The sequence below is a fragment of the Musca vetustissima genome, unplaced genomic scaffold, assembly GCF_032173495.1.
Source record: "Musca vetustissima isolate MV318-11 ecotype Yass unplaced genomic scaffold, APGP_CSIRO_Mvet_v1 utg14449, whole genome shotgun sequence".
NCBI lineage: Eukaryota > Metazoa > Arthropoda > Insecta > Diptera > Muscidae > Musca > Musca vetustissima.
This window is the reverse complement of record NW_026883145.1, coordinates 1-24321: the sequence shown is the minus strand read 5'-3', so window position 1 is coordinate 24321 and position 24321 is coordinate 1. Positions and strand designations below refer to the sequence as shown.

Here is a 24321-nt window from a genome sequence, read left to right as displayed (position 1 = left end):
AATAATTTTCTTGAAAAAGTCAATATATTTATTTTTGTTTTCTAACTCTGGATGTTCTAAATTTTACCATAAAGGTAGGCAGCCGTAAAAATGTGTTAAAATATCGAAGAGTATTCGTTCAATTCCAACAAAAAGGTGTAATTACAGATGTCTTCATTGATTATCTTGAAATCATAAAAAATATTGAATATTGTGTGTGTTAACGTGTACCACCAATGAAATTGTTGTTGTTCGTCCCCAAAAACTTATTTACTGAAATCTAATCAAAGTGTTTTCATTGCATTCTGTGTGTGGCCTATTCACACCTAAAATTTTCCCTGCTCTGTTTGATTACTACTTAAGGTTACAGCACTTGTAATAAGTATGGGAATGTTGATTGTACTGATATGACTCAACCCTTGCTTGCTTTGCTACTTTACTTTCAGCTGATCGACGACAAACAAATACCTGAGGTTAAAACAAGACGAGTTTGACCAGCTCTGTGCTTGCAGTTTCTAACGCGACCCCCAAATTTAACATTTGGCCAGACTATTTGCGTTGACCCCGTTTCTCGGTAAGTGGACGCTAGAGGTGATACGGATCTAAGAGTGCAGATAAGTCAGTTTGTGGAAAATGAATGTTCCACCAATACCACCACTATTATGTAGTACACCACCACCCATCGATTTTGGTGATGACGACGATGATGTTCTACCACCTGCCTTGGATGGAGATGTTGATGAAGAATTTGGAGATTTCTCCGGAGGAGATATGAAATTGGACGGTAAGTTTCGATTTTAAATTTAAAAACAAAATTAACTTATATTATTTATTTTTTCCAGAGCCCCTACCGTCACCCAGACCACCCTCAGTTACAGATTTACCTCCAGTTAGTATCTATGATGGTTTCGTTCCACACGACGACGACACTTTGTTGGGAACAGCAAATGAGCCATCAAAGAAAAGTCCACAAACAACTCCCATAGTGGAGGCATTTAATTACAGTATTATGGAACAGGGAGCAAAAGAATTTACAGAGAAGAGTAAAACTGAAGAGAGCAATCATAATGTAACAACATTTGGTTGTGATAATGAAAACCTAGCAACAACAATTGAAAGTCAACAAGTGGAGTCCACTTTAGAATATCCAGATGATGCGTCTCTTTCAAATGCCAGTCAAATTAATGAAGAAAAAGAAAAGACAATAGATGAACCATCTTTGCAAGAAGATATTAATACCCATATTGAAATTCCTATTAGCAGAGGTGAGGTCTCAAGTCCTCCCACGGCAGATGTACCTCCTCCACCAATAACGAAACTAGAAAGCAATGCCAAACCCACAATAAGTCCCCTAACCAACATAGTGTCAATTGAAGATTTGGAAGATGATCTAAGTGAAGACGAGCTGTACTCGCCCCGTACTCCCAAAAACCTAACTGAGGCTGATGTTACAAGCAATGACTTCTTTAAAATACAAGAAATCGAACACGATAGCAATGTAACGAATGTTACAAAGACCTCCTCCGACACCTATATCTCCAAAAAGTCGCCAGACAATTTTGTCTTTGGAGACATACATGAGCCGCCACCTTTAGATGATGTCCCACCTATAGACGACAATAATGACGTTGACGATGATTTTGGAGATTTTGCAGATTTTCAAGACTTTTCAAGCAATATTACAGCAGCACCAACAACGTTTAATAACCCTGTCTCGCTGGATACTACTCCTGTTGTACCTGTCGCGGAAAGCAAAATTGAACAATGTTGTAATGATACTGAAGACGATTTTGATGATTTTATACAGCACTCACATTCAAGCGAAGAATTTAAAGGAGAACATTACTCTCCTCCACCAATGCAAGAAAACAATCAGGGAGAGAGTATTTGCCCATCCGATGATGATGATTTCGACGATTTTACTTCTGCTTGTGCGGTAAACACAGTGGATCTCGCACAGACAGATGTCAATGAAAAAGTCGAAGCAGGAACAGCGTCCTACTTAGAGGATAAATCAAACGAAGTTGATGACGATAGTTTTGGTAATTTTGATGATATACCAATAGATGCAGCGCCTGCGTTATTTACTGCACACAAATCAGCAGACATCGTATCCAATGAATTCTCCCATAGCCAGTGTGATGAAAACGATGACTTTGGTGATTTTGCAGATTTCAGTGCTCCACCTCCAGTTACTATTACAAATCCTCCCCAAGTCCCTGAAAAAAGTGACCAACAAACGCATAATGAAGTTAAAAAAAGTGATAATGTAGAAGATGACTTCGATGAAGATGATGATGATTTTGGAGACTTTAATACAGCCGAACCAATTACACCACAAATTGATACCACAACTACAAAACAACAAACTAGTCAAGCATTAAGTTCTAATACACCTACTTCAATTCTGCAAACACCCACGAATCTTAATGAACGCATATCAACAATTCTGGAATTGATGTTCTCGACCACTGCATTTCCTTCTAACACACCATCTTCAAATGATAATGACACCGAACTAAAGAAACGGAAAATTCAAGACATTCCCTTCACCTCAATAGATGCTGCCAAAGCTTTAGAATATCAATGGTTGAATTCGGAAACAAGGCATGCTTTTATCAAATCACTGGGTATTGATTCACGAAATATTGTAAGTTACACTTTAGATTTTCCATTTTAAATGTAGTTGCGAATTATTACACATTTTTATCGCTGTCTTTCCTTCCACTGTTTAGCTATACGGTGAAAATTGGAACCCTTCTTTGCCACGTTTCGCTGCTAATTTGAGTTTTAATCCCTTAAAGCCTATGAAACCCGTAAGCTCCAATAGCGGAACTAATTCCAGTACCAATCCTCCTTGTCCACCATCCTTAGATACAGCTCCTGTAGGCAACAAAGATTTAAATAATCCTATAAATGACCATCGTTTAGCTGAAGACAAAAAGGATACTGCAGATCTAAATTGGAAAATGTCATCAACAGAGCAGAAAAGTGAAGGTATGTTTGTTGCTGTCAATGTGAAATACATTTTAGTAAAGCTATGTATTAAATTAATTTGAATTTCTAGCTCTGAATGACAATACAAATGAAGTTCGATTGTCCAACAATACTTCATCAACAACTCAAGTGGCGGCATCTCTGCCGTATGTATCATCTGAACCACCGGAATCGTTGACCATCTTCGACAATCCCTTAGATATTGAGGCAGACAAATTTTCCAAAACACCGCCCATATGCGAAATGGAGTCTGTCAATTCATTCTCTTCGCCAATACCGTCTCTATCGGGCCTAGAAATAGATATGCCACCAATGGTAGCTGCACCCATCGTTAAATCAATGAAGAATTTAGACTTAAATGAACCCGATAATTCAGATGATATCCTCGAAGTTGTAACATCTACAACATTTTCAGGATCTTTCAAAGAAACTCATATCTATACACCCCCCAAAACGCAGGACAATTCCTCATCCACTCCGTCGTCGACTTCAACGACATCGCCAGCCAAGACAAATAATATCGATTTTGATTATGAAAAGGCAGCAATGGGTGTAATAATTGATGAAACTGTTGTCAAGAAGGAGTATCGGGATATCGAATATAACCCACCATTTACCAGGGAATCTCTAACACGCACTCCCTCTCTGAAAACCGAATCTGTGGAAGCATCAAATAACTTGTCGAATCAAACGACCGCAGTAAGCGGTTTTAGCAATGACAATGCTGAGGATGATTTCAATGATGAATTTACTGAATTTCAATCGGTGCCAAGCGTTCCTGCAGCACTACCTATCACCAACGTGTCGTTGGCAAATAACTCGAAACCACCAACAAACACTCAGCCTAATCGTACAACATCGGAAATTTCAAAAACATCCAGTTGCGGCATGATTCTCAGTCCAGCGATTCTAATACCTCAGGCCATCTCGATGGAATCCAATAAACCAAAAATCGAATGGGGGGATTCTACTGCTTCTATAAACCCAGAAGAACTTGCACGTATTGAAGAACTATTCCCGGAACCCACAAAAGTTGTTAAGTCCAACAATACAACAAACTCTTCGCAAAAATCCACACCAACTCACCAGGCGACAGCTCCAAATACAATCAGTGCTACTGTCGCCAATAGGGAATTTGAGGGTATTAACAATGGTGATGACGATGATTGGTCGGACTTTATCTCAGTGCCGGTGGCTGCCAACAACAACAATAATAACACTAAAGCACCACTAACAAACAACAATGCCAGCACAAGGAGTCAAACGAATTCACCATTCAAGCAGAGGTCACCACTTAATTCGTATAAAATGCCGAACTATAATAACTCGTCGACTAATGACGACGAATGGTCTGATTTCGTGAGCAGTGCTCCATCACCAGCAGCACCACAACCTGCTGATATGGCTTCAAATGTGCAGGGACCCCCACCAACGCACAGAGTTCCTCAGTTCAATAGCGGTGCTTGGCAAAATGCAAATTTCTACAACAATCCCCTAAGTTTGTATCACAAGGGTCCGCTTAATCTGCACTCGGGCTCACAACAGTCTCCAAAAACCTACTTAAACAACAACAACTATAATCAATTTCAGACAGCCAACATTGCTGGCCATCAGCAGCAAATTCATGTAATGCAAAATTTCTCCACAGCACCAGTACCTAATGCCACAGCAGATCGACTAGGGAGTTCGGCAAGCAAAGCCTCAAATCAATTCCAAATGGGATCATCGGTCAAGGTGGCACCCAGTATAGCATTAATTCCTGATTTGGGTTTTGTGGCACCCGCTATACCCACACATACCTCATTTATTAATTCATTGCCCAAGCCTAGTATTAATACGAAAAAATGACGATTGCTCAATAGTCAGAATCAGAATAAGGACCAGTCGCAGTCACAGCAGAAGCAAAGTCTGGTAAATTCCCAACAACATTCCCAACGTTCTCAACGTTTTCAACAAATAATGACAACAACGACAACCGTGTCGAAAAACTCTACTTACCGTTCCAACAATGCAAATGTATGTGTGGCTTCAAGTTACAGTGATGATATTTTAATATAGAACCAAATTCCTTTTAACAGTTTTAACCATTTTAGAGTTGAATGTATGTGCGTGCGTACGTGCATACATACAAACGTATGTGTACATTAGTTTAGTTGGTCTAGTATTGTTTGTAGATCGAAAGGTATGTAATTTGATAATAATCGCAATCTGCGGGTATTTATGGGAAAACATTTTTGTTTGTTTTAAATAAAGAAACACTACGAAGTTTGTTTCTTAAAATCCTTTTTTTGGAGCCACTTAATTTGCTTTAACAACTTTTATGTTGCCAATTCCTAAAATAGATCCGCAGGCTAATACAAAATTGTACTTAATAACAATATGGACATTTCACAAGGAGAAGCTTGTGGTAGAAACAGTGAGGTATTCCAATTGATGTTCATACCACATTATGGTGGTACGTGTGACACTTTTTAGGGATGGAGTTAGTCGTGTAGCTCACATATGGCTATTACATTTAAACTGTACCAACTTGTATTATGTAGCACAGAGTATTTGGCTAGATATTATTCACTCATAATATATGGATTCTACGTAATTTCCCAACTCTAAATTTGAAATGTCCATATTTAACAGAAATACTTACAGCTGACATATATGGTATTTATATTTTATTCATCTTGTTATAATTTTTAAGTTTAGAAACAAAATAGATTTGTATATACTATAAATATTTTGAAATTATTAAACTTATCTACACAAATTAGAACGCATGTGTTTCTCTGAGTGTTTCGTTATTATTTTAGTTATAATTTTTTCTCTTGTTTAAGCGATTATGCGAATTCAAAACGAACGAATTATTTTATGTTGTTGTGTTTACATTATCTCTGAGTTATAAAGTAATACACATATATAATGAAAAAAATCAATCAATAACAACTAACCCAACATACTATTACAAAAGAAAATATATATAAAAACAAGATATTGTTATAATAAATTTAAAATAATTTGAAGAAAAATCGTTTTATTTTATTGTTTTATTTTATATCTAATTCAATAATCAATTTATATCTAAACATATTTGTGTGTACATTCACCGGATCCCAAAATATTATATTCCGATTTGTTGGCAAATGGATCTATTAATGTGTGCGTGATATCATTGTGTATATTAGTTGTATCATATTCGATTGTGTTTCTATACGGCTCTATATAATTATCACGAACTTCGGTAGTCATGCCAGTATTTGGTACAGCTTTAACGAGGCTAGGAAATTCACAACGTCGTTTTACACATTCATTGGATTTTAATTTATCACACTGCTGTGGATCTTTGTCAGGGAATACCTTTTTTGTACGATTTTCCATTTCTTGCCAATTCCAAAAGGTTATGTTATCTTTGGCGGCAATACCGCTCATTATATCCTGCGGACTTCTGTGGCAATAATCTAAACGAGATGTGGTTGCTGCAGTATCTAAATACTTAGAATAACCTGGTTTGGCACGATCTATTGAAATTTTCGTGGCTATCACGGGTGTGGGTAAATGCAAGGAAATGGGAGGTTCTTTGATTGGTTCAGTATTCCACAAATAATCCGTATGTGAAACACTGGCAGTCGGAACCATTGGACGCTGTAGAAATTTCATTTTACACTCATAAAAGGGTTTAATACCGTCCAACTTGGCTATGGTTGGATTACGAACTTCATTGGGATCGCCAAACTGAAATGAGCAAAATAATATATTATTGTAATAATGTGATTCTTTGTTATCACAAATACCTTCCATGTATAGTTTGTTTTGTAATCACTTTGCCTATGCATTGCCAGGGTAACATCCTCCTTATATGACGGAGTTTCTTTAAATTTACAATCAATTGTATTGCCCAGCATTGTATCGGTCATATATTTATTTCCGAAATATGTTGATGTTCTCATATCCTGTTGCTTATTTAGTGGTTGTTGATAATCAATGAAACCGAATTCATTAAGTTTATGAGATTGCGGATTTGTTGATGGCATTTTAATGAAAATTTTTTTATTGATGTATGTACGTAAGAAAAATATTTCTCAAAATCAATTACAAAACAAAATAGAAGCTGATATTTAAATTAAGTTCCCAGGAAACCAATGTAGATTATTTACAGGTAATTCATTGTTTATTGTTACTATGATACCTACAAAAACAACAGTGCAAATTAAGTATCTGGACAGTTTGAAAATGCATTTTAGAATGAAAATATATCTCTTTATGGACTTGTAATCTATACTAATAAAAGAGTAAAGTGATTGACTGACTGGCTGATTTAACGATTCATCAACGCCCAGACGAAACGGCGGAAGCTAGAATCTTGACATTTTGGGTGAGGGTTATTCTTGGTCCAAATGTGACAGATAAGGCTGGGTTTTTGGAAATTCGTACCAGAACGGTACGAAAAGTACTAAAAAGTACTTAATGTGATACCATTTGTATTTGGCGAACCGGTGGAGCTAGAACTTTGAAATTTTGTTTGGTGGTTGTTGATGGAGTGTAGGATAGATGTACCAAAGGGTTTTTGGAAATTCGAACTATAATTATCCGAAAAGTACGAAAATGTACTAAATTTGGTAGAGCGGGAACAATGAAATTTGGAGTCAGGATCACTGTAGGGGTATGGGATTGGGGTCAGGATTCAGTTTACGAGAATAATACTTATGGGTACTAAATGGTACTAAATTTGGTACAATTTGTATTTTAGGTGAACCAATAGAGCTAGAATAATGAAATTTGGAGCCAGGATCACTGTTGAGGTGTAAGATTGAGATATGTAGGAAGTTTTAGAAATTTGTACTAATGTGTACTAAATTTAGTACAATTTGAATTGTGAGTGAACCGATAGAGTTGGAATCCTGAAACTTGGATTTGGGATCACTGTGGAGGTGTAGGGTTGGGGTATGTAGGAAATTTTAGAAATTTGTACTAAGTGTACTAAATTTGGTACAATTTAAATTGTGGGTGAAGCGATAGAGTTGGAATCCTGAAATTTTGATTTAGAATCACTGTGGAGGTGTAGGATTGGGGTATGTAGGAGGATTTGGAAATTGGTACTACTATGTAATAAATTTAGTACGATTTGATTTTTTGGGTGAACCAAAAAAGTTGGAATATTGAACTTTTGATTTATCAACACTGTGGAGGTGTAGGATTGGGGTATGTAGAAAGATTTGGAAAATTGCTACTACTATGTACCGATAGAGTTGGAATCCTAAAACTTGAATTTAGTATCATTTTTGGGGTGTAGGATTGGGGTATGTAGGAAGTTTTGGAAATTGGTACAATTTTAATTGTGGGTAAACCGATAGAGTTGGAATCCTCAAATTTTGATTTAGGATCACTGTGGAGGTGTAGAATTGGGGTATGTAGGAAGTTTTGGAAATTCGGACTACTGTGTACTAAATTTGGTACAATTTTAATTGTGAGTGAAACGATATAGTTGGAATCCTGAATCTTGGATTTAGGATCACTATGGGGGTGTAGGTTTGTGGTAAGAAGGAAGTTTTAGAAATTCGTACTACTGTGTACTAAATTTGGTACAATTTAAATTGTGGGTGAACCGACAGAGTTGGAAATCTGAAACTTGATTTTAGGTTAACTGTGGGGTGAAGGTTTGGGTTAAGTAGGAAGTTTTGGAAATTCTTACTACTGCGTACTAAATATAATACAATTTGAATTGTGGGTGAACTGGTAGGGTTGGAATCCTGAAATTTGAAATTTTGTGGCGTGTAGGATCGGAGTATGCAGGAAGTTTTTTTGGATCATGGAGGTGGGTACTTATGGAAATAATATTTGCTAAATGGAACTAAATTTGGTAAAATTTGGATCTGGGTGAACCTTTAGAGCTCGATTCGTGAAATTTGGAACTCAAATTAAACATATGATCGATATTAATGTCTCGATTGTTTAGTTTTTTTTTTACATATTCTGTTTTCTGTGAAAATAAAATAATATGTTAATACATGCTTAAGTATTTCCCACATTCGCTAACGAAGTAGCGGGCATATGCTAGTATATTATAAAGAAAATGACATAGAATTAAAATCTGTCTTAGTAAAGCATAGGATTCTAGAGGCTATTTAAGAAACATTAGAAGAGGCAATAACAAACAACTACAACAAACAACAATATTAATCGAGTGAAATTCTATAAAATCCTGTGTTTTTTAATTCCATTCATTGTTGTTTTGAATCGATCTAAATTTGTTTACATAAAAAGGGGAATATCAATAAGATTTTTTTTTTTAATTTAGCTGTTAATTTATTATTTAAACAATACGAAACTATTTCCAAATGTATTCATTTAATTGAGTTATTTTCGTTGAGAAGATGATGATCGTACAGCCATGGGCTACAATGAATCATCCATTCATTCATTAATATGCCAAAGAATGATGAACTGAACGTAAAATAATTTTTAAGTCAAGTTTAAAGTCATCGCTTGTTTATACAAGTGTTTAGCAATCATTTGTGCATACATATACATACGTAACATATTAATTGTATGCTCTTCGCCGAAATGTAATGCGAAGAAATGCATGAAAATATTATATTGTATTAGTGCATTTGTTCGTTAAAAGGAAAGGAAATAAGATGTACCAATAAGTACCGTCTGCCTGTCCATCTATTTTTGTAAAAATTGAAAATGCAGGTCGCATTTTTTCGAATCGATTCAAGTTGAACTCCCTGTGAAATGAAATTTATCATGAACTACAATGACAAATGATGAGTTTAGTTCAAATCGGTTCAGATTTAGATATAGCTACCATATATATTTTCGTGTCATTTCATGACATTGCGTCTGTCCGATTAAAACGCAATTCTGAATTCACTTAGATATAGTTCCAATATATAATTTAGATCGATTTGATTTGATGATGTACCAAACACACATCTACAGTGTGTCAGAGTCAAAAGTATCCACTTGTTTTTTTATAAATAAAATGCTAATGAATTAAATTTTATTCATGGACATTTTAAATTATAATTAATGAATTATGTGAATTCAATATAAAAAATATTGACTGTTAAACAAAATCAATTACAATCTCACAGTAAAAAGATAAAAGTTTTTTAATAGTTAATAGTATCTCTTACAGCATTTCATCTTTCCAGCATAGATTTGACCATGTCTTCCGTTCCCCATTCCCCAGTTTCTACCCATTCTACTTAAAAAGCAGTTTTCAAACTTGGTATGCTTAAGATGTTATGGGTTCTAATATTTTTCTCCAGAATACTCCATAAGTCCTCTATAGGATTCAAATCCGGGGACTGAGGAAGTATTTAAATTACTTTTGGACAATCACAAACCAACGTTTTGGACTTGTGTTTAGAGTCATTATTTTGATAAAATTGAAATGTTGTCCGCAATGCCAATTTTTCAAACAAATTAAATTTGGTTTTATCAGCAAAAATAACAGATTTCCAAAATGCAAAATCCTCTTTTTTCGTGTTCCTGAACGAAATCCAATCGGATTTACCGGTTTTTTGGGTGTATGAATAACTTTTTCAGTTCAACTCTACAATGGCGAAATTCTTCGAATTGTTCTGGGTTACATTTCTTTTCCACATATTTCTCTACGATTTCAGCAAGTTTAGGAGCACTAAGCTTTGGATTATCGGCCACTTGTCGGCACAACCTCTTTTCGTCTCTTATATAGAATATTTTTTTTTCTCCATGGTTTCCGGATTGTTGAAAATTCGATTCTCTGGTTTGTGCCTCAATATAATTTTTTGAACATCAGATCCGTTGAGATTTTTCTTAATTTCCGTTGAGATTTTTCAGTATAGTGACCTAATTTTAGGTCGGATGCAATATTTAACTTGGTATTCGATGAGTTTATAGACTTTTAACCGTTATTAAGTTGTAAATAATACCGGTGGGTACTTTTCACTGTGAGATTGTAATTGCTTTTGCTTAACAATAATTTTTTTTATAAATATTGGCTATTTTATTTCAACAATTTTAAGTTAAGAAGTTTCTGGAAGAGAGCATATATGCAAGTGATACAAACAGAATTACTGTGTTCAGCAGTGCTGCTATTATTTCTTTCACAACTGTATGCTTGTTTTCACAACTACCCACCTCAACAAACATAACACATTTATTGAGTAACGTAGAATACAAATCGTTACCGTCATCAATGGCTATGTTTTGTTGTATTTTTTGAAATATCAGTCAATCGTTATCTTTCGGATTTACTATTTACATTTGGTAGTTGTTGTTCTCTATTTTAAAATGTATCTCATATATACAATTTAACTTCGTTCAGATACATTATGTTACTCTCAATTTACCTACACACACACCATTACATTCGATATAGGCTCCACCACCATGGTGAGAGCAATCGGCATTGTGTGGCTGAATGAGCTCAAACTTGTTGCCGTTGTTACCAGCATTTCCAGTTGGCGGCGAGTGGTGAACATCAGTTATAGCTGAATATTTGGAAACGCCAAACGTGTTTTTGTATCCGATGAATGCAACTTCACCTACTTTTTGACTTTGTTTTGATTTCGATATTTTGTTTTGATATTTACCAATAAACAAAAGTGAACGAACGACCAACAACGGAACAACGTTACTAGAAACATGATTATCTTGTAAGAAAAGTAAAAGCGTTAATGAAACCATAAAAATAAAAAAGAAATACGGAAAACAAAATAACTGTAGCAAAATATTCTGAAACTGTGAAGCAACTTTTTGTTGTTTTTAGATGAGTAGTGACTAATACAACAACTGTACTACTGCCGCTGCTGCTGCATAACAAACAGTAAATTCACGAAAACGTTCAAAAATGTCTTATAGCACCGAAAGATCATTGGCTTTCCTATATACGCTGGTGATTGTCTCCTCGGTTATTTGCTGTGTTACCGCTGGCATTGGCTGGTCCCATTGGCGCTATGTCTTGAATGCTTGTCCCGAAACCAATTGTGGTTGCTATTTACATGCTCGCTCCACCTACACCTCCTTTGAAGGCGGCCACATTGCGTATTGCCATTATGCTACCTATGGTCTGATATTACCGCTCTTGTTTTGTACCGTTTTGGGTATTTATCATGTGTATCGAGTTTGTTTGGGTACGGGCAAGAGGAGAACTGGAACTACCACTATTAGGCAAAGGTAAGTAATAATGAAATAGAAGAAGAGATGCACAATAACAAAACAGCCTGTAAGAGTAACAATATTAATCGAAATATGAAATTCGATCAGCATTTGTCTACACCATTTCCAATAGAAATTAAGAGTGAGTTTATATTACTATAACAATTTAAAAGATCAGTTGGTAAAGCTTAATTAAAAAAAATATGGGTCCACTTTTTCTTTCAACCTCCATACAGAAATATTGGCATACTTTTTGTTATTATTGAAGGGATTTAAGATATTAGTTAAGATAGAAGAAATTGTAGACGATTAGAAATTTATCTTCGTAAAATGTCTATAGCAGAAACTGCAATAATGTACAATATTTTACTACTATAACAATATTACCTTTATGATATCGAAAAAAAAATAGCAGACTCTTCAGCACGGGGACAGACCATATACAAAATAATAAAATCAAGAAGTTTTCACGTTTGAATGGACCGAAATTATATACCCTTCACCATGAAATGGGCATACAAATAAATAAAAACCGTCGCTGCCCTACAACATAAATCATCAAATCATACACTCCGAACATGGCACAATAATAAAGATAGATTTAGTCGAAGAAATTCATAAAAACTGTAGTCTAGTGTAATGTCCTATAATGTCATATTTACATATTTGGCATAGTTTTAAAATTTTAAATAAGAAAAATATAGTTTTTCACAATAGTGGGTTGCAAATATGATTATTACAATATTTCTTTCCAAAACTCTGAAATAGTATTCTCTCGTATGCTGTAAATATTTATTTATTTTTTTTAATATTTTTAAGACATTACATACATATGTACAAATTGAGTTTTTGGTTAAACATAACCTCAAGAAAAAATTGCAATCAACATGTACTATTAGCCTACTTATTGTATTGTACCATGCCTACAACATACTAGAGCTATAGAAATACTTCAAATAGGGCGGGGCATTCCAAATTTAGCGACTACTTTATATTTTCCCATTTCTACTTTGTTCCAGAATTTTGGTAAATCTTAAAGAATTTGAAATTTTCTTAAATGTTTCACTTATAAATTTAAAATGTTAATACATTTAAACATCAAGTTATATATATTTAGATGCCTTTGGCTAGATTCCGTATAAAAATTTTTAAAAGAAAAATACATTTGTCAAACAAAAGTTTATATACATATGTATTTCAATTGTATACATCATTATTATTTAAACAATACAAATTCGTTGTTAATAGATGGCGAATATTGGTGTCTGTCATTATGCATGAGCTGGGCTTCGTTCAATTGAACGTATGACTGTATTCTAAGCATTGACCAGAGGTCACCATTCATTACTTAAGAGTGCAGAGGCAATTTGTTATTTATGATTCATATGTAGTAATTTTTAATTTAATTTATTTGTAATACTAAAATTGGACATAAGAGAGAAATTATGAAAATTTTCTAAAACACAAATTTAATGAATAACCATGAAATGGTTGTGGTCAAGAAATATTTCATAAGCATATTTTTGTTATTAAGAATAAAATTTACTGAGGGCACATCTTAAAACAACAATGTAGGGTATCTTGAGGTTAATATGAAAAAATATCTGCAGGTTAGACTTAGTTTCTTCATATATACATATAAATAAAATCCACAATTTTTTGTATTATGTAACAAATCATGTAGCTATACCAAACCTTGTAATAATTGCAATGTATAAAAAATTTATAATTAACAAATTCCCGAACCAACACTACATGATTAAACTTAAAATTGAAGTTAATACAAACATGTATGATATTCATTCTTTTTTATAATTTACAGATCTGGTGAAGTGGTTGTTGTCACTACCGAATCCGATGTAAAAGATGACGGTATATCGCCGTATTATTGGCTGCCAACAAGTATTATAGCAACGATTATGGCTCTCTATACATTGGTATATGCCTCAGTTTATACCGATGGTTTTGAGGTGACATGCAAACAATATCGAGAAGCTCTGTTGAAGGAAATCCAAGGCGTGGGCAATATTGTACCAGTTATTAAGGGACGGCTTTCATGTTCAGCAATATTTGATTTTATGGTAATATATACATAATTAGTATGTACTATAACATAATAATAATTTTTAATTCTTTGTTTTTAGGATTATTTAGTCGAAAGCATATCCTATGAGAGACGTCGTTATGGTCGCATCAATAGTTCAATTTGTTTCCATATGACATTGATATTTGCTTGGTTGGCGGTATTTGGTTGGATTGTTATTGCTGTCATCAATATTATACAGACGCGAAAAACGAAAGCAGCTCGAGTTTAGTTCGCAGAGAGACATACACATATATTTTTTTTAGGTTTAAGAGATGCCATTATTTTGTACAACACCTTTTTATTTGTATTTATAGTTGCTATTTATATTAAGCAAGTTACACGACATAAATTATAATTTGAACTTTTTAACGAAACATTTTAATAAAATAATGTTGATATAAACAAATATATATTTTATATATTTAACGAGAGGATAATGACAAAGTAAAATGTAATTAGGTGGGAAATTTCATAAAAATTATCACATAACTTAATTAAAATGTACATCGTTGCCATGACAGATGGATCTACCATTAGAAACGACCCAATTCGGCTAACATATGTCATTTCAACCTATACTACAACAATAATAATCAAGGTGTAGATTTTAAATAATTTATTCTTAATTACAAGGGATTCTGAGTGATTTTTAATTCCTACTTGTTTAGTATAAATGTTTCATGTTGTAAGCGAACGTTTTTCTAACAAAAATAGTACAACACATGGTACAATTATAGACGTTAGGGTATATTTTGTCAACAAAGATTGAATACAACTCTTCCTTGTGGCCTATTATGTCAAACCAAAAATTCGTTCTGTTTATTTGTCATCTTTTTTAAATTTTGCTAAAAATGCGAAAAATAAATGGAATGTCAGTTTTTCTTTTCAAAATCGAATTGGAAAATATAATTTTGAATTCAAATTGAAAATACTTTTTTATAAATTTTTGAAAACATTACGCATATATTAACATTGTATATGATTTGACATAACAGGCCACAAAAAGAAACATTTTAACTTGTATGTTGTTACCAAATAGTACTGTATGTTACACTTAGTACTACATTGTTAATTCTGGAACACTACTTATATACAGAATCTAGTTCATAAGCTCTTTTCAGTGAATCGTTCAATTGAACGTGTTCGTTCCTGAACTACACCACCCTACTTTCTACTGAGGTGTCCAGATCAAGAAGACCAGAAAGATGACCCATCCACTGGAAAATAAAGATCGTCCCCGCAAATATCCATTCATCAATATGAAAATTGATGATTACACAATACTGGACACCATCGAGGGACGTTTCAATTGCTCCCAATGCCTGCGCTCACGTAAATTTTTCTGTTACAACTGCTACATACCTGTTGGGAATCTGGGCGAGATTATACCAAAAGTGCGGATACCCCTCAAAATAGATATAATTAAACATAAGAAGGAAATCGACGGAAAAAGTACGGCCATCCATGCTGCCGTTTTGGCACCGAATCAAATTCAAATTTATACATATCCCGATATACCAGACTATAGCCAAGAAGAAGGTGTAGTACTTATTTTTCCGAGTGTGGAAAGTGTAACGGTGGCACAACTATTCGAACGTAATGTAAGGCTGTGTAAGGAGAATAACTTCGGTTATCCCAAAGGACATAATGTGGGGACATTGCTGAAGAGGCGAGTGGACGAAATTGTCGAGGAAATACAAGAAAGTACAGATGAACACTTGGGGCGAATATACACATATGACAATTTGCCAATTAAAAAGGCGGTATTCATTGACAGTACCTGGAATCAAAGCAGAGGCATTTATAAAGATGAGCGTGTGAAGTCACTGAAACCTGTTATATTACAGAATAGATGTTCACAATTTTGGCGTCATCAAAAAGGTAGTCCTCGCTGGTACTTGGCTACCTTGGAAGCGGTGCATCAATTTCTATTGGAAGTGCACGTCAATGCTTGGGGATTGAATAAACACTATAGAGGACTAGATAATTTAGAAATATGTGAATCGTTTTATAAAACTGCGAGACTTGTGGAAGACACTGAAGATAATGTAGATCCATTAGCCCCGTATAATGGTCAATATGATAATTTAATGTATTTCTTTGCCAATATGTATGACTTAATTCATAAATATTATGATCATCATGAACTCAAGTCGTATAGAAGACCTATATGAAAATAAATATCCGTACTCTAAATGTGTGTAATCGAAAACATATTTGTTTATAAATACAACAGAGGTGACCAAGAAATCCTACAAAATATAGGCTAAAAATACAAACGAATGAACAGCTAAGAGGTTTTACATTTCAAGTCTAAAATATATTTCAGATCAATTGTAAGATTGAATCTAACTACAAGAGTACTGATTACTATCTTGACTACAGAAGACATGGAAATATTACTCACATATAAATGTGCAATCGTGTTTATATTTTATTTACTGAGATATATCGTGACCATTTATATTACTAGGGAATGCATTATTTTAATGATGTCTAAACTACTTCTTCTTTTTTTGTTTGTTTTCATCGCCGTTGTTTCCGCCACTCGATGGTTCAGGTTTGGGTTTTTGCCAGTGCAAGGGATTGCGTCTGTACATAGGCCATGGGGGAATTGTCAACTGCCACAAAAATAAGTCATTAGTAAAATTCTGCCGATATCAAATATCATTGTACTTACCAATGATGCCAAAACGAACCCAGCTCCCAAGGTGTAAACAGTTTGGGAGAATTGTTGTGTGATTGCTCCCAAAATTAGACCAACGACGCCAAAAAGGGTGATGATAAAGCGAGAATACATCTCAGCTTTGTGCTGGCCCACAAAATCCTAAAGCGGAGTAAAAAGTTGCACATGTTGTAATTGCAGATACAAATTTGTTTGAAAATTGCTTACCATATGCGTCTGTATATTTAAATTCAACATTTTTGCCTAATTTTTCTTTACTTGAACGATTTTTGTGGTATTTTGTGGAAAATAAACACGTCTGCAAATTGCGGCTGTCAAATAATTAGAGTTGGGTAGTTCCGGAACGAACTAGTTCATTGGAACTATTCCGAGAAAGGAACGAACGGAACTAGTTCCAGTTCTTTAATTAATATAATTTCTTTCTCTGATCCAGTTCCTTTTTTGAACTATTTAAAGCAAAGGAACTATATGGAGCAAAGGAACTATTTGGAGCATAGGAACTATAGGAACTATAAAGAGCAAAGGAACTATATATGGAAAAACGAAAAAAAAATAATAAAAGAGAGAGAGAGAGAGAGATTCAAAAGAACAGTGGGAAGCCTCCAAGACTCCAGCCTTCATAAAATTCGCTTGTTAATCGTCGTTCTGCCAAGACTCAAGCGACGTCGTACGCAAACCTTCGCCAACAAATGGTCTGTTCCAGTACTTTTTATACCCTCCACCATAGTATGGAGGGTATATTAATTTTGTCATTCCGTTTGTAACTCATCGAAATATTCATTTCCGACCCTATAAAGTATATATATTCTTGATCAGGGTAAAATTCTAAGACGATCTAGCCATGTCCGTCCGTCTGTTGTAATCACGCTATCTTCTGAAGGAATTGAGATGGGGTGCTGAAATTTTGCATAGGGTTGTCTTTTGTCTGCAGGCAGGTCAAGTTCGAAGATGGGATATATCGGTCCACGTTTAGGCATAGCTCCCATATAAGGGTACCCCCCAATTTTCGGTATTTTGGGGTTCTTGAGCGCGTTTTTCAAGCGAATTTGTAGTAAATGTATCCACAAAAAATTATAAATATTGGTCCACTTTTTCTTGTAGCCCCCATATAACGGTACCTCCTAATTTTCAGTATTTTTTGGGTTTTTATCGTATTTTTCACCGAATTGGCTGTAATTTAGTATTTTGAGTTCTTAGCAGGTACCAAATCTCTCCACAAAAAAATTTAAATATAGGTCAATTTTTTCGGATATCCCCCATATAAGGGTACCCCCCAATTTCGGTATTTTGGGGTTCTTGAGCGCGCTTTTCAACCGAATTCGCTGCAATTTTGTCGAACTTAACGCTTTTCCACTTGTTTAATAGTAAAGCTAGTAAAAGGGAAACATTTCAAGTCTCAGAGTACAAAATAATTTGAAAAGTTCGGGAACGCAAATCTAGTAAATATGCCAATATTAGATGGCAATACTTCAAAATCAACATAACAAAAAGTTTACAAAGAGAAAGCCATTTTGTTTTGTGCTCTCTTAAATTTGATTCAATGCTTTACCAGTTTTATGGGTTCAGGAACGGTTTTCGAGTAAAAAGTTGCAAAACTTGTAAAATTAGTAGATTCTTTTAGGTTTTGGAACGGAGCTAAAATAAAAACGACGACTGAAAAAATTGAAAAACGTTCCACCTGCTAACGAATGGGAGGAGAAGACAAAATGGCCGATAAAGATGAACTCAAAATGGTATAACCGAAAGTTTACGAATGAGGTGGGATAGAGACTAAATGGAAACCGTGTTGTTTACGAATGAGGTTTAGGCAAATTATGATTAGGGATAAGTAAATCGACTTTCGATTAATCGACTTTTTGTATTGAAAAGTCTAATGCCATGTACAGACGAGCGTTGTTCCCTCTCTCATTCGTGGTTCGACTCTTAATTATGAAGTAATTACATAGTTCAAAGGAACTACATTAAGGAACTAGTTCCTTTTTAAAAAAGAAACAAGAATGATCGATCCGCTACGTGAACTAGATTGCCCTCTTGTTGTACTTAGGGATGAGTAAATCGATTTTCGACTAATCGATCAATCGAATTTTTGTATTGAAAAATCAAAAAGTCGAAATCGACTTTTATTTTTAAGGAAATCGCAAAGTCGAATTTTCAAAATTGACTTTCGATTTTCCTTTAAATACATGCAGTCTTATTCTGGATGCCAATTCCACGTGAATCCACTCGCTCTTCCCCTTCGACTTATTCTGAACAACATTTCCCAGTGATTTTTTTCGCATTCTCGCTGTCGCCTTATTCTGAATGAAGTTCGAAAAAATCCCTTTTGGGGAAAAATTAAGGGCTAAGCAGAATGCTTGCGTTGAGCCATCCGTCGCGTTATATGTTATCGAAAATACAACATGAATCTTTTTTCAACCACCATTTTCGAAAATTCGAATGCGCATCTCGCATCATAGGACTTTTATTTAGCAAATATCCAATGGAGGTCTTCTATGTGGAGATGATCCTATATAATTAATCAACCCATAGAATAGATTAATATACAAAATTTAAAGAAGATCTTCTATCTAAAAAGGCTTGGAGAAGTCATTTTATATATTCAAGACCTAGAAGAGTCTATCGATGAATTAAACCTGTATGTGATCTGAAGAGAAACCTAAAATAATCGAAGGATGTCTTTATCTAGAAAACGTCAAAAAGAAAAAGGATTCAAAGGATTCACTTCATATACTGAAGACCTGCAGAAGAACATAAACTGAAGATCTACATATTGACTGTAGGAAGTATTCTATCTAGGAAAACCAGAATACCTAACATGCGATTTCAAGGAGGACTTACAAGTTCCTCCGTTTATAGGAGTTTTTCTTTAGAAAATATCCGTAGAAAAGATCCTAACTAAATATCCTAACCATAGAATAAATGAAGTATCCCTTATAAGTAGAAAATCTAGAGGAGGTCCTCTATCTATAAATAGGTAGGAGGAGGCATTCTATATATTCAAGACCTGGAAGAAAACCTGTAAGAGATCTGACCTATCTATAGGAGGACATTATTTTAAAAATGTCCCAAGAAGACCTGATGGACCCCTATATATAAAATACCTGAAATGGGTATTCTATCTACAGATGATCTCTAGGTGTTATTATGGAAACCCTTAAAACATATATTTAGATTCTTTATCTAGAGAAGACCTGAAGATCGTACTATATAGATAACTTGAAGGAAGGCTTATACACAAGTTTCTGTCAATAGAAGACCTGAAATGCGAAGATTAGGTATCCAGAAGCACCCTGAGAATGTCTTCTGTCGATAAAAGTCCTGTAGGAGACTTAAAAAAAGACAAAGTTGTTTTGTTTACGCTACCACCAACCAACAATGATAGACGTGTCGAATTGGTAATATCTCGCAAGGCTTCTGCAACAACGTCGTCGTCTTCCTCTTCATCCTCCTACAAATTCCTCTATATGATCTAAGTCAATTTAACTTTGATTTTCGGATTCTTGGATATTCTGTATTAATTTATTTCTATTGTAAGAAGCCGCTATTTAATAACACATTAATTAATCCTAAAATACTCCAAAAATGAAAAAAGTTGATATATCCGGAGATATTTTATAAATGTTATGTTGAATCTATAATGTTTAATATTTTGTCATGGATTCCTGAAGTATAGCATCCAATTTCATACAATAAAATGTTTTGTTCTTATATTAACCCTTTACGGCCCAATGTTGCCCACAGGCAACAACAATTTTTATAGCTTATATTTAATACTCAGCTAGTAGATATATATTCTTTGGATTTCATATGTCAAGACCTGATTATGGACGACACATATCAAAATAAAAATCAAAAAATTCAAAATTTGTGGTTAAATTATGAGCTTTTCAATATAGAGAATAGGGTCAAAATGTGTACAGTACTAATTTGTGTATACAGTACCAATTATTTAAGTCGCTTCGCATTCAAATTGTACGAATTCTGTCATCAGAATTATTTTTGATTCTTGTAAAAGAGAATATTAAGAATAATTTAAAATGACTTTTCCGTCGATTTTCTTGATATTGTGTTTTTTTTTTTCAGAAAGAAGGCTTTTCTCCCGAAAGCAATGATGTAGCGATGACAAATTTTGTTCATATCTTATTTATCTTATTTAGTTTAGTTGCATTAAATTTGTGAACAGAAAAGTTAGGGTTAAAAAGTCAGAGGAGATTACGCCCTCTATATTTCAGTAACAACATTACATGTCCACCTTGTATCAGCGACATAAACCAAATATATACTCAAAGTTGAACTCGAGATGTCGGTGTAATATAATAACACGACATAATAGTTGTGTTCCTGTACGCACAAGCACCCGCCCACAACTCTTACAATTTTTATGAGTAAAGCATTTACGTACTTAAGAACTAAAAAAGAGTTACAGAGGGAGTGACGAAAATATGAAATAAAAAGTTTTCAAATGGAATACATGATTGGTAACGTCTGATCGACTTTTGTGTTCAATTTGTGGAGCAAGGTAGATATATTAATATACATTTCACTCTAATGTTTAAATATTTGTCGGTCTCCGTATTTTTACGTGCATATTTGCAGTCTATATATGAATTGTGTATTTTATTTCGATGATATCATCCTAAGTTTTATATTTTTATTTTCCCATTTAGTCATAACACAACATCATTCTATTACGATGAAAACACAAAATATACTTTAGATTTCTAATTAATATGGGTGTATATTTTAGTTATATTTATACTTTTCCAATATAAAGCAAATTTTCAACATTGATGATATTTTCTTTCTCATCATTAGAACATTAATCGATATATTAAAAATAAAAAGAAAGTGCTTTCGCTTGAAGTTGTAATTAGTTTTTCATAATTCTTACAATGGAATTATATATGTATATGTTTGTCGTTCTTGGGAAACGTCAATAAACAGAAGACTTAAGCGACATCACAAATCATAGGAGAATATTTAGAACGCAAAGGCGTGCATGCATTTTCTGAAGAAAACTGATGCAGAATATATATTTAATCGTCATCCTGTAATTCCAAGAATTGGGTACAAACATCTCGACTGCATTCACCTTTGCTATTGAACAGGAATTTATAGTAATGGCCATCGGCACAAATAGCTGTAATAAAATATTTAAATGATGAACATTGAATTTAAATTTGTAACTTGTTAAAAAAAATTACCTATTACAGAATTAGAATCTGAGCCAAAAGCACAAATACATGGTGGTTCTTTTGGTATGGAAAATTTAACAAAACTCCACTGACTGGAAAAGTACTTGGGAACAATTGGTAGAGATGATTCTTTTGGCTTGGTATCATCCAAATTGAACACATGTATGGTGCCATGATCGGATGATACCACCAACATTGTGGAGGCATGGTTGAAATTAATGCAATATATTGTGGCCTGGTTACTGCCGCGTCGTAGTTCATTGACTTTTTTGCCAGTTTCTGTGTCAAATATGCGTATTAAAGTACCCTTTTCACTGGCTGTGGCCAACCTGGTTCCTTGTAGATTGAAAGCAATGCAGCAAATGTTCGCTTCGTGTGCTACTATTTCCAGAGCAGCTCTTTCTGTATTGCCCAAATCAACGATCTGAAAACAAAAACATAGTTTCAATTGCAAATGTGTGTTGATATGTATTGTTGATGCTCCTCACCTGTACATGCCCGGTGCGACGGGCTGGGAATGCCAACAAACTTTTATTACTATGCGGACACAAAACACACAAACCATGAGGATTGGAATTTGTCTCAAAGACATGTAATTGCCGGGGTTGTTGGGTAAACGTGAAGACCTTTATAAAACCCGCAAACACAACAACGATACGGTCCCGTCTTAAGCGAACAGCCTTAACTGGCTGATTAAAGTCTAAGGAAATGGCTGGGGCTTTTTTGAGGTCATCCCAGATAATCAGCTTATTTGGTGGGTACAATGGGCGTATTCCACCACCAACAACAGCCAAATAATTACAGCGAAACAGCATCTCAACATAGCTGAGGCCCCCTTCTGGATAATATTGCCGTTCTTTTTCCTTCAAAGGATCACTATTGAAAACACGAAATCCCGAATCCGTGGCACAGGCGAAACAACCTTAAATAAAAAAATCATCAAAGCCGCGTCCAAATCATTGAAAATGAAGTGGTAACTTACCTTGATCTTGATTAAATCCTACATATTGCAATCCATTTCCATAGGGATTATGATCCACCAAATCCATGACTTTCCTTTTTGCTAGGTGTCTGTTGTTTTTTTTTTGCGTACTTTTGTTGTTTTATCGATTATAGGTCAAATCTGAAATTCGCTTATATTTTGTTTGAAACCGAATAAAAAAAATTATTGGCATAAAAACACAATCTTACATTTTCAATGGTTCTAATGATGATGTTTGATATTGCAGATACTTATTATTATTATTATCTTTTTCCTCAAATCATTCCACCAAAACAACTATTCAATGTTTTTATCTCTAAAATGAAAAAATACATATATACCAGGGATGACTAAGTCGACTTTCGACCAAAATCCAGTTTTGACGTGCCAAAGATGAGCGAGACATTTGGTCTGTTCCCGTACTAGAAATACTGCAAAACTTTATGAAGGAACAGTCGAAAACAATTTCGATTGAAGGCAAGCAATATTTTGGCGAGCGTGTCATTCAAAAGTAATAGTGCGTAAAACCGATTAATAAATGATTCTTGCAAGTTTAGGAACAGTGAAAATATATAAAGTGGTACAAATCTTTAAGCTGTGTACACACTATCATTTTTGACTGTCAACTTTTTTATCGATTACTGACTGTCCAACAACCATAAATATTTTTGTGGTTGCCTGATGAATGACAAACATGTGAGGCTACACTATCAAACAAGCAAAATTTGGGCAAGAGTGCCATTCAAAAATGATAGTGTGTACACCGCATTAAGTAGAGTATACACTATCATTTTTGACTGTCAAATCTTTTATCGATTACTGACTGTCCAACAACCATGAATATCTTTTTCGTTGCGTGATGAATGACGAACATGAGAGGCCACACTATCAAACAAGCACAATTTGGGCAAATGTATCATTCACAAGTGGTAGTTGTACACCCTACCAACACATATGCAATTTTTAACAACTGGTCTCTCCAGAACCTGCAAGAATGTATTATAACACATTTTCCTTTATAATATCAGACGCACGCAAAAAGTTAAAATAGCGAGTGTTAGTGTTATCGTTTCCTTGTGGTTGTTGTATTTTCGATAATACATAAAAGGTCGTTTACATTTAACCGGATTTGGTTAACCCAGTGTGTTTAAATTTTCAATTCCTTTGAATATATGCCAAATAAATCCTCATAAAGTAGGTTAACCCGGTAAAAAGTTCTAATGTAAATGCCGTATAACGCTACGGATGGCTGTTATGT

At 34.4% G+C, this 24321-nt stretch overlaps 6 protein-coding genes across 6 annotated transcripts; 3 read left to right on the top strand and 3 right to left on the bottom strand.

The window, feature by feature from the left end:
• The first annotated feature begins 601 nt into the window (after positions 1–601).
• Positions 602–5051, top strand: LOC133329900 (mucin-2). The gene is made up of 4 exons (XM_061538357.1): positions 602–763; positions 822–2629; positions 2715–2976; positions 3047–5051. The coding sequence occupies exons 1-4, from the start codon at positions 613–615 to the stop codon at positions 4822–4824; spliced, it is 3999 nt and encodes a 1332-aa protein (XP_061394341.1). The 5' UTR covers positions 602–612; the 3' UTR covers positions 4825–5051.
• A 997-nt stretch (positions 5052–6048) lies between these two features.
• On the bottom strand, positions 6049–6998 carry LOC133329899 (uncharacterized). Its single transcript, XM_061538356.1, has 2 exons — positions 6759–6998; positions 6049–6699 (listed from the first exon to the last, which is right to left on the bottom strand). Exons 1-2 carry the CDS (start codon positions 6996–6998, stop codon positions 6049–6051), a joined length of 891 nt encoding a protein of 296 aa, XP_061394340.1.
• A 4808-nt stretch (positions 6999–11806) lies between these two features.
• LOC133329905 (uncharacterized) lies at positions 11807–14429 on the top strand. The gene is made up of 3 exons (XM_061538364.1): positions 11807–12132; positions 13937–14195; positions 14259–14429. Exons 1-3 carry the CDS (start codon positions 11807–11809, stop codon positions 14427–14429), a joined length of 756 nt encoding a protein of 251 aa, XP_061394348.1.
• A 976-nt stretch (positions 14430–15405) lies between these two features.
• On the top strand, positions 15406–16382 carry LOC133329906 (tRNA-uridine aminocarboxypropyltransferase 1). Its single transcript, XM_061538365.1, has one exon. The coding sequence runs from the start codon at positions 15406–15408 to the stop codon at positions 16372–16374; it is 969 nt and encodes a 322-aa protein (XP_061394349.1). The 3' UTR covers positions 16375–16382.
• Positions 16383–16701: 319 nt separating this feature from the next.
• Positions 16702–17137, bottom strand: LOC133329911 (signal peptidase complex subunit 1). Its single transcript, XM_061538369.1, has 3 exons — positions 17094–17137; positions 16881–17027; positions 16702–16821 (listed from the first exon to the last, which is right to left on the bottom strand). Exons 1-3 carry the CDS (start codon positions 17121–17123, stop codon positions 16702–16704), a joined length of 297 nt encoding a protein of 98 aa, XP_061394353.1. The 5' UTR covers positions 17124–17137.
• Positions 17138–21922: 4785 nt separating this feature from the next.
• Positions 21923–23171, bottom strand: LOC133329910 (WD repeat domain phosphoinositide-interacting protein 3-like). The gene is made up of 4 exons (XM_061538368.1): positions 23064–23171; positions 22570–23003; positions 22091–22505; positions 21923–22026 (listed from the first exon to the last, which is right to left on the bottom strand). Exons 1-4 carry the CDS (start codon positions 23128–23130, stop codon positions 21923–21925), a joined length of 1020 nt encoding a protein of 339 aa, XP_061394352.1. The 5' UTR covers positions 23131–23171.
• Positions 23172–24321: the final 1150 nt, after the last annotated feature.

What these genes read in the sequence shown, in the direction of transcription:
- LOC133329900 (XM_061538357.1), top strand. Translation starts at nt 613, where the DNA reads ATGAATGTTCCACCAATACCACCACTATTATGTAGTACACCACCACCC. An exon ending in GTATTGATTCACGAAATATT is followed by an intron (nt 2,630 to 2,714) that starts GTAAGTTACACT and finishes TCCACTGTTTAG; the next exon opens with CTATACGGTGAAAATTGGAA. An exon ending in AACAGAGCAGAAAAGTGAAG is followed by an intron (nt 2,977 to 3,046) that starts GTATGTTTGTTG and finishes TTGAATTTCTAG; the next exon opens with CTCTGAATGACAATACAAAT.
- LOC133329899 (XM_061538356.1), bottom strand. Translation starts at nt 6,998, where the DNA reads ATGCCATCAACAAATCCGCAATCTCATAAACTTAATGAATTCGGTTTC. An exon ending in AAACAAACTATACATGGAAG is followed by an intron (nt 6,700 to 6,758) that starts GTATTTGTGATA and finishes TGCTCATTTCAG; the next exon opens with TTTGGCGATCCCAATGAAGT.
- LOC133329905 (XM_061538364.1), top strand. Translation starts at nt 11,807, where the DNA reads ATGTCTTATAGCACCGAAAGATCATTGGCTTTCCTATATACGCTGGTG. An exon ending in ACTACCACTATTAGGCAAAG is followed by an intron (nt 12,133 to 13,936) that starts GTAAGTAATAAT and finishes TATAATTTACAG; the next exon opens with ATCTGGTGAAGTGGTTGTTG. An exon ending in CAGCAATATTTGATTTTATG is followed by an intron (nt 14,196 to 14,258) that starts GTAATATATACA and finishes CTTTGTTTTTAG; the next exon opens with GATTATTTAGTCGAAAGCAT.
- LOC133329906 (XM_061538365.1), top strand. Translation starts at nt 15,406, where the DNA reads ATGACCCATCCACTGGAAAATAAAGATCGTCCCCGCAAATATCCATTC.
- LOC133329911 (XM_061538369.1), bottom strand. Translation starts at nt 17,123, where the DNA reads ATGTTGAATTTAAATATACAGACGCATATG. An exon ending in TAAATATACAGACGCATATG is followed by an intron (nt 17,028 to 17,093) that starts GTAAGCAATTTT and finishes ACTCCGCTTTAG; the next exon opens with GATTTTGTGGGCCAGCACAA. An exon ending in GGTTCGTTTTGGCATCATTG is followed by an intron (nt 16,822 to 16,880) that starts GTAAGTACAATG and finishes TTTTTGTGGCAG; the next exon opens with TTGACAATTCCCCCATGGCC.
- LOC133329910 (XM_061538368.1), bottom strand. Translation starts at nt 23,130, where the DNA reads ATGGATTTGGTGGATCATAATCCCTATGGAAATGGATTGCAATATGTA. An exon ending in GTCGCACCGGGCATGTACAG is followed by an intron (nt 22,506 to 22,569) that starts GTGAGGAGCATC and finishes TTTTGTTTTCAG; the next exon opens with ATCGTTGATTTGGGCAATAC. An exon ending in AGATTCTAATTCTGTAATAG is followed by an intron (nt 22,027 to 22,090) that starts GTAATTTTTTTT and finishes ATTTTATTACAG; the next exon opens with CTATTTGTGCCGATGGCCAT.